The following is a 9,230-nucleotide window of genomic DNA, read 5'->3' as shown; positions in this document are numbered from 1 at the left end:
CTATACTATACTATACTATACTATACTATACTATACTATACTATACTTGTTTCAGCTCAGAAATCTGCCATATTTCTTAAATGCAACAAGAAAGTCCTGTTGCCTGAGTTCTTTATTTTTAAATATGAGGTCACTGCAAAACAAATAAATCAACCTATTATACTTTATTTGTTTGTTATAAACATATGCATACAGGTAGATAAGATGAAAAAAGCTTTCTAATGGAAGTATCACAGTGTGTTTTTTTAAATGAAAATATTGAAATAAGTTGAATGAACAAAGCACAATTTACTCTGTTGTGTGTTTTTACCAAACTGTTGTTAGATCTTTCCTTGTCTAATTTGAATAACTTCAGTCCAAAAATGTTATCATTTTTTATCTTTAAAAGCTGTTTTAGTTATTTTATGTTTCTTCTCAGGCTGGTAGCTATTCTGATGCTCTTCAGTGGTACAACTACTCTTTGAATTTCTTCAAGTTGGGTCAAATGGAGCCTAACTTGGCCAAACTGCAGAGAAACAGAGCATCTTGCTTTCTGCAACTTCAGCAGCTGGAAAAGGTAAAACAGTCCGAGCTACTGTAGTTAAACTTAGGAAGTGCAGTGGCATGTGACTAATGTTTGCACACATTTAAACTGTTCTCAGGCCAAAGAAGCCATTAAAGAAGCAGAGAGATGTGATCCTGACAGCATTTTTACTCAGTTCAGCATTTTCAAGATTGCTGTTCTAGAGAGCAATTTAGCGGAAGGTATTCACTAAACATTAGCTGTGGGATGCGTGGACAGCAAAGAATTACTTTTTCATTGTTTAGTTTAATAACTTTTATGGGGTTGCTTGTTTGCATCAGCTGCAGAGGCAGTGAATGCAATGGGACTTCTGTCTAAGAGTCCGGTACCCAGCGAGGACAGACTCTTGGTTTCTGAGACTTCAGCCTCCTCTCTCCTCAGTCTGGCTGCTCAGATTGCTTTGCAGGTAAAATTAATCACAGCACTCATCACTCGTTTCATCATAAAAATGAAACCTGATAGAATATTTATCACATTTTTCCATCTTATGGTTTTATTTTAATAATTATAGCACCTCATCAGTGCTACTTACAGCTTAGGGAGACTTTTAGTTTAACACAAATGAAACGTATTTATGAGTAGGAAGGTGAAGGATCATGTCCTCGTCACTGATCTTATCTGGTTGGTGTCTCTTGAGCAGGAGGGGGTGTGAACTCGTAGACATTTAGTGAGGCAAGCATATTACAGTTTTAAGTAGCGATATCAATTGAAGCGTTATGGCCTGCTAACTTCTTCGGATCTTTACTATAAACTTGCTGGACAGTGACCAGAACAGGTATTTTTTTCTGTGATGTGTTTAGTTTTTTTTGTGCTGATGAGGATGTTTGTTTTCTTGTGACAGAACAGACAGCAGGACATTGCCATGAAAGCTCTGGAGGTTTTGTGTGAAAACTCCAACGATCCAGCTGAGGTTCTGATCGCTCTGAGGTTTGTGAAAACTCAAATGTGACTTGAGGAGTTCAGTATTTAGTTGTCAATGTCATTTTAATTTGTTGAGCATTTTAAAAGTCGACAAGTACCGTACCAACATGCTATGCAAAAAGAATAATGAAAATAAAAAAAAAACTTGGGCAGGTTATCGCAGAAAAAAAGTACAACAAAAATGATGAAATTAGCTTAATAAACTAAAAATATAAATTTAAAAACAAAAATAAATAATTAAATCAAGAGAGGCAAACCTTTAATAGCACCATGAAAGCTTCTAAAGGTGGTTTCTCTCTGGGCTGTGGCTGCTGGTGACTAATTTGCAAATGACATTCAAGAGGGAGTCACCGGTTGTTCTCTTGTACCTCACAAGTCACAGAGGCGCACAATCCTGTCGCTTGAATTTCAAACATGTTTGAAACATTTGTTGGATAAATTTTCTCTCCAAATAGTCTCAGAGTTGGTGTGGGTGTCCTGAATAGGCCTGTCGCAATAAACAATAAATCAATTAATCAATTAATCAGTCGCATGATAAATGAAAATTATCAACCTCATTTTCATTTATCAGTTTTATCATTTCTTCGTGTCTCTCTTTCTGAAGACACTGGATGACAAAAGGCTCAACTCCAGTGCTCTTCACTGACCCCTCTCTTTCTCTTTTCTTTTTAAAATCCATTTTAACCGTCCAAAATCACGTTTTTAGATCGTTAGCAGCTGAGAAGCTAAGCTACAAGCTAAGCTAACAGGCCTTCTGTCTCGTCGAAGCTCCAAAATTCAAGGTTGAAACTTGTGCCTTCATATAAAAAGTTGTTTTTCTCTGTAAAAAGAAGCTGAGAACTTGTTTACTGATTTTTATTAAAATCTTTGTGTGAAAAATATTATGCTTCAGCTCTTTAGAGCTCAAACCACACTGAGTGTCCACCAAATGAGAACCAAAAAAAAGGAAGGAGAGACAGCCCATGTCACGTCAAGTGGCCTCCCTCCCATTTTTCTTAAAGAGATCCGTCCTTCAGTTCAAACAGTTTTATATTGCCATCCGGTGGTCAAAAAATGGTACTACATACAAAACAAATTAACAAACATTTCTTCTTAAATTTGACAATAATTACTAATTGTCAAATTTCCAACTATTATTGTTTATCGCAATAATTTCTGAGACAATTAATCGCCCAGCACAATTTGTTATTGTGACAGGCCTAGTCCTGAACCCATCTCGAACCCATATCAGTTTAATTTCTATAAATTCTAGATCTGTATTTTGACACCTCCACAGGAGCTCTCCTCTGACAGAAAACATGCGAGACCACAGCCCTGAGTGTCCAGGTCTGAAAACTTTGTAGGTGATAAATAATAATGATTGAGAAGCTGATCCAAATCTGCTGATCTTTATTTCAAAAGTGTACTCCAACAGAACAAATCATTAACTTGAGGGAGGCTGCCAAGGAGGGTACGAAGCAAACTGAGTGGTGATCTCTCTCTTGAGGCTACAAGATCGAGCCCAGGCTGCATCAGGAAGGGCATCTGACGTAAAACAATTGCCAAATCTTTGATGTGAGTTTGCTCATGGCAACCCCTGATGCAGCAGCTAACAAAACTCAACAAGAACTGTATTTACAGGAAAATTCTTCCACAATTTAGGAGCAGTGATTGCAAAGGCACCATCACCTCAGCTTTTAGTTTTAGAACTTGGAACATCTAAAACTATCTGATCTATCTTACTCTCTGGCTTCCTTAGATAGATAACTTTTAGTAATTGGCGTTTATAATGTATGTGAATGTTTTTGTTCAGTGCCCTGAGATAACTTCTGGTGTGACTTGACACTATATAAATAAGCTGAATTGAACTGAATTGATAAGCAAGCTTCAAGTTTCAATATAAAGAACAAAGAAAGTCACATTTTCTTTTAACAGTCTTAAACTTTTAGTCAACAGAGACTTGTCTTTTCCATGACCATGTACAAAAAATTGCATTAAAGCTATATGAAACAGTTGATCTCAGATTTATGAAAATACTGTATTTGACATGAATTAAAACAAGAGCAGGGTGCAGAATAAACATGCTTAAACCAGAAAGGTGTAGACACTTGGATGTGATGAACACAGTGAAAAAACAACAAAGTCCATGCTCAATAATCCAGGTATACAATCCAACATTTTTCAGTCAGGTTATCTGGACAGTTTTTTTTTTTTGTGCTGAAACGTTTCGCCTTCGGTCCGGAAGGCTTCATCAGTCAAGGAAACACAACACTGATTCTTCCTCCAACAGCTTACTCCAAAGTGGAACAAACCAGTTATGTTGGTGCTAAGTTTGTCTCTTGTCACGCCCCCTCCTCCATTGCCGGCCCTCTTCCTTGTTGACAGTCATGTCAAACTGGTTGAAAACAACAAAGTCCATGCTCAGTAATCCAGGTATATAATCCACCATTTTTCAGTCAGGTCATCTGGTGTTGTGTGTTTCCTTGACTGATGAAGCCTTCCGGACCGAAGGCGAAACGTTTCAGCACAAAAAAAGAAACTGTCCAGATGACCTGACTGAAAAATGTTGGACAGTGAAAAAACATTTTGGATGCAGCAGCTGTAGTTTCCAGTCGAGGTTTGTTCATCTACATTGTCTAAGATGACAATTTTAGCCAATTATATTTTAGCTTCCTAATTTGTTTTCATGAAATTGATTAAATATTAAAATGATCATTTTGATGGAAACTGTGAATCTATGCAAAACAATATTTAGATAAACTATTTCAGTATTCATGTGTTAGTATAGTTCATGTTTTATAAAGCAGAGAAGTTATGCTTCACGTGTCCTGGAAACTGTAATGATTCTGTTAGTTTTTCATTCACCCCTTTGATCCACTGACCTATTTTCTCCTTCCTCACAGAAAGTAGGTCTATGTATAATAATGTTAGTAGGTGAGAGAAAAGAGGTCAACACCAGGCTCCTCTTTCATATTTTGTACAGGTGTTTGGTTCGTCTCACGCTCTCCACTTTAGACAAACCTGAAGAGATGAGGTGAGCTGAAAGGCCCAAAGATATGAAGTATTATTACTCAATGAAGGTTACGACTTACACTCAGTCTGTGCAGGGATGTGAATCTGGATGTCTTGCTGCCACATCTAAAAACAGGTGACTATATACGCAGTGAGCATATTTTCAACAAAAGGTTCAATGCACAGTGTCTGTTGTGAATCTGAGATTTTTTGTTTTCACTGCAGCTCTGCAGACAGTTTCATACCCGTCTAAAATGACTGCTGAGCAGCGCACAGAGGGGGCTAACTGGTTCAGAAAAATTGGTACGGACACTTTCTTTTCTTGCCATTTCAATCTATCATGGTAGGTGTCACCTAAAATCTTGCAGAGGCCTCATTTTGTGTGTGTCAGGGTGCTTTCTGTGTGTTTATTGCAGCTTGGAACTCAGCTCTACAGTGTGAGAGCAGCCCTGAGAGAATGAGGGATTTCTTTGTGCTGTCCTACCAAGTAAGTGTGCTGGCTCTGCCCTTTATCTGCTGTGCACGAGAGCAAACTGAACAGAATTAAATGTCTGTTTTGAAAATAAACAGTGAAATTGACCTTTTTCTGATCAGATATTTATTGGACTAAATGCAACCACATTTTTTAACTCGTTTGATCTTCATGTGACGTTGACAGAACTTGCATAATTAAGGATAAACCTTTTTAATCTACATGTCACAGTCACCTTTCTCAGATGTTCTTACATCAAGATAATGTACAAAAAGATAAAAGAGATGGATTTTAATAACAAAATCCAGAAATGTAAATAAAGCCAGGTTCAAAACTACATTTTGTTCACGTAAAAGGTGTTCACTGCAGGAGAAATGGATGTGTAGTTTTATTGCTCTGCAAATAAAATAAATGTATTTTGGTCATGGTCATGAAAATAAACTGTTCAACAAAATGTAAAATCCTTCAGAATAAAGATGAGAGACTCAAAAGACAAAAGCTTGGTCAAAAAGTGCTGCAGACAAATAATTTCAGATTATTACTTTGAGAATAAATTGATTTCATAAAATGGCCATAAAACACTGGAGGCAGCATGATGGCGCAACTGGTAGAGCTGCTGCCTCTCAGCGAGCAGGCAGCACTGGTTCAAATCCCGATCCGGGGTCCTATCTGGGTGGAGTTTGCATGTTCTCTTTGTGCATGCGTGGGTTTTCTCCGGGTGCTCCAGTTTCCTCCCACAGACCAAAAACATGCATGTTAGACTGATTGGTAACTAAATTGTCCCTAGGTGTCCCTTGTTTGTCTCTGTGTGTCCCTGTGATGGACTGGAGACCTGTCCAGGGTGTCCCCTGCCTCTCACACAGTGATGGCTGGACATGGGCACCAGTGACCCCCGCAACCCCAAAAGAAAGATGCGGGTAAAAGATAATGGATGGATGGATACTCACTGGAAATTATTTACAATAAAAAGAAGCAAATTAAAATTTAAAACTGTAGTCCTTACACAAAGATAATCATTTTAATGTTATGTTTGTTCTGATTTATTACCAGCAGTAAAAAACAAACAAACATCTAAAATGAATATTTTTTCTTTCATGTATTATCTCCTTTATAGAAGGTGCAATGAATGAAACATTGTCTGTAAGGATGAAGATGTTCACATCCTGGACAGAGAGGAACGATGGTTTGAGAGAGGAGTAAAGGAGGCCATCTTTGTGAAAAGAAATTGTCCATCATTAAACAGGGGTGGAGGCCTCCGGGTTCAACTGTCCCCCTCTTACAATGCTGTGATTGCTAGTATCACTCAGCCCTCTGTGAGTAGTAAACAGCCATCAGTGTGCTAATGACCCATTGTTAGGCTGATGGTCCTTCTTGAGCATGTGATCAGCTGGTTTTGGTTGTCAGCAGCAAACTGGTTGATCCACTCTGAGAAGGTGCTATTTAAGAGACTGAGCTGAAAACAGCACCTCAGACTGAGGAAGTCTCTTGGATGAGAGACGAAACGTTTCTAGATTTTTTTTTTGCTTTGCTTTGTTTTTTTGAATGTCCAGAGGACCAGATTGAACTTTTTTTGGATTGTCTGTAAGGTCTCACCTCCTGAGCACATGCATTTATACTTGAGAAAACACCCATAGAAGCTTTTGCATTTGGATTTTAAGTAGGTTTTTCAGAAAAACTTAAAGAGGTTCATTTTTATGCGAGTCAACAAATGTTGAATATTTTTTAATAACTACAAACCTTAAGATTTCAAAGTGCTGCCTTTTTTATTTGTTTAATTGTTGTTTGTTTGATGGAGTTAGAATTAAAACAAAGTTTTTGTTTTTCTGGTGGACCTCGTAGTTTTCCCTGCTGTGCCCTCCTGACCGCACACAGCTGCTGTGGCAGAAGACCTGCCTGGTGATGTCGGCTGCTGCCTCTTTGGAGCTCTACAGGAAGTCTCCTCACTCTGCACAGGTGTGCCACTCACTCTTCACCCTCTACATTTAGCACGCTCTCTATCGAAATGGATGGAAATTTACCAAGACCAGTGGAGAGGTGACTAACCGCATCACTGGTGCAGGCGTAGGCGTTCGGTTTTAATCCCTCTGCCTTTGAAGAGGAACTGAACACTAGATGGCGCCAGTAAATCCAGAATTCTTGTTGAACGTTTGGTTCACAGGCCGAGCTGCTCACTCAGGCTTTGGAGCACATTACCACCTGTTGGGAGGTCTGGAAAACCCTGAAAGCATCAGGTACAATAAACAGCAATAGTATTTAAGCTAAAAGAAAACTGACCCAGTATATATATTAATTTATATATGTGTGTGTGTGTGTATGTTCAAAGGAAACTTTCCAATGGACCCAACAGACTCACTGCTGCTGCTTTATGAATTTGAAGTTCGTGCTAAGCTAAATGATCCAAAGGTTGAGACGATGCTTGAGTCCATTCTGGAGGATGAACATGTTGAAACCAAAGTTTTGGAGTCCATGGCAGGTTGTTATGATTTCTGTTAACTTCAGACATGTCCATATTCATAAATATTACCAGTATTTATTGTGTACTCTTTTTTTATTTACCTAAATGTAGCCTTAGCCATGGACCCTCCTGCCCACTACCCTCTGCTGTGTAAGAAGGCTCTGAGAGCTGCGCTCTGTCTGAACAAAAAACAACCACAGACTGATGTGACCCACTGCAGGCATGAAGATTGTGTTTTTTAAACCAAGCTGCTGTTGGGATGAAGGTGTTTCTGATTTTATGGCTTGTTTTACGTGTCTCCACCATAGCAAGTATGTTCACAGTCTGATACAGCTGTCCCTTCCAAGTGGCGTGTCAGAAGTGGAGGCCCATGTGCTGGAAGAGATGTGGGATTACTTTGAGGAGGCCCTGTCCGTCATATCAGCTGCAGTGAGTCAGCACCAATCGCACATCGATATCCCTCAGCTCCCACCTCCTGTTCCCTCCAATAGAACTGCTCCTCTCTATATAATTAACCCCCTCTCCTCCTCTCCATGGCTGCCCGCTGTTCTAGAAGCATCTTTTATTTTATTTTTTATCAATGGGCTTTCAGCTGCAGTTCAATTAGCAGATGCTTCCATTCACCGCCCCTTCCTGCCAGTTTGAATGTTAATGTGCTGCTCAAATCATCACGCTGCCGGTGAGTTGCAGCTCTGAAAGACACTGAATTATTGAGGCATCACGCTGCTTTTGAGTCAGTGCATCTTTCCCCTTTCAGAGGGAGTTCATACTTGAAAGCTGTTTAAATTCTTTGGATCAAAGTAAAGGGACCAGATTAAAGTGTTGGGGAATCTGAATGAATTAAAAATTATTTGATTCATGTTTTTTCTGCATTAGTAAAAGTTAACACAAATGGCACAGGATCTGATGAAAAGCTGACTCGGTTTCTTGCTGCTTCATCACACTAAAGACAACTTTGTCAAGCGAGTCAGCCAGGTGGCCTCTGTTAAATGGCCTTTTGAACTTCTTCCTGCTTTTCTCTGCAGCCAGATGACTTCCCAGAGATGGAGACTCTGTGGCTGCTGACTCAGGCCTGGAACATAGGGATACTGTTGTACAGCTTGGCCCGGTACCAAGACGCTGAGAAGTGGTGTGGTCTTGCCATGAGTTTCATCCGTCACTCAGGAACGCTGAAGGAGAGCTACGAGACGAAGGTACAGCATCGATAAGAGGAGCAGGGAATAAATTAGCATAGCTGATATTGAATCACCTCGTTAGACAAAGCATTTGACCCAATAAAAACAAACGTCTGAGCAGAATTAGGAATATTAATTGATCATTCCAGGCTATTAGTGTTTAAAAATACAAGTGCTATGTGTTCATGCTCTTTTTACAACCCTGAAGCTGATCAGGACTGAATTAAAACAAGTTCATAGAGACTGTAAAGCTGTAAGTAATACAGCTGTTTGTGTCCACAGATGTCTGGTCTCTACAGTGAAATCCTGGACAGACTGGACAAAGCAAAACGTAACAATGTGGAAGACTGATCAGTCCCCACCTTCTTTTGTCTGTTCTGAGAATGTTCTTAAATGGATTAACTTGTTGCAGGCATTTGTTCCTAATGCTGAGTATACTAAACTACTTTGTAAATTGTATTTGTTCTTGTTAGTTTTGACAAGATGGTTAATAAACACAACTTGAATGGTTACATATAAATATCATTTCTGGATACATAAACTGACGTCTTTAATCGTGGTAATTTCTAAGCCTAAGCTGCTCAAACCAGACAAACAAGCACATCCAGATCATAACTGAGTCACATATTTTATTTTCAAACAAATAAACTCTTG

At 39.1% G+C, this 9,230-nt stretch overlaps 1 protein-coding gene across 1 annotated transcript in view; it reads left to right on the top strand.

The window, feature by feature from the left end:
* Positions 1-8,927, top strand: part of tex11 (testis expressed 11) — a 16,520-nt gene extending 7,593 nt beyond the window's left edge. The window contains exons 15-29 of the mRNA XM_037675762.1: positions 419-556; positions 642-744; positions 844-968; positions 1,404-1,489; positions 4,446-4,496; positions 4,570-4,610; positions 4,700-4,777; positions 4,891-4,961; positions 6,786-6,899; positions 7,105-7,177; positions 7,270-7,419; positions 7,513-7,621; positions 7,710-7,830; positions 8,427-8,594; positions 8,859-8,927. Coding sequence (XP_037531690.1) covers positions 419-556; positions 642-744; positions 844-968; positions 1,404-1,489; positions 4,446-4,496; positions 4,570-4,610; positions 4,700-4,777; positions 4,891-4,961; positions 6,786-6,899; positions 7,105-7,177; positions 7,270-7,419; positions 7,513-7,621; positions 7,710-7,830; positions 8,427-8,594; positions 8,859-8,927 — 1,497 coding nt within the window. The remainder of the gene's footprint in view (positions 1-418; positions 557-641; positions 745-843; positions 969-1,403; positions 1,490-4,445; positions 4,497-4,569; positions 4,611-4,699; positions 4,778-4,890; positions 4,962-6,785; positions 6,900-7,104; positions 7,178-7,269; positions 7,420-7,512; positions 7,622-7,709; positions 7,831-8,426; positions 8,595-8,858) is intronic.
* The last annotated feature ends 303 nt before the right edge of the window (positions 8,928-9,230 follow it).

The sequence above is a fragment of the Nematolebias whitei genome, chromosome 4, assembly GCF_014905685.2.
Source record: "Nematolebias whitei isolate Nwh7 chromosome 4, NemWhi1, whole genome shotgun sequence".
Lineage (NCBI taxonomy): Eukaryota > Metazoa > Chordata > Actinopteri > Cyprinodontiformes > Rivulidae > Nematolebias > Nematolebias whitei.
The sequence above is the reverse complement of the archived record's forward strand: the minus strand, read 5'-3'. Positions and strand labels throughout refer to the sequence as shown.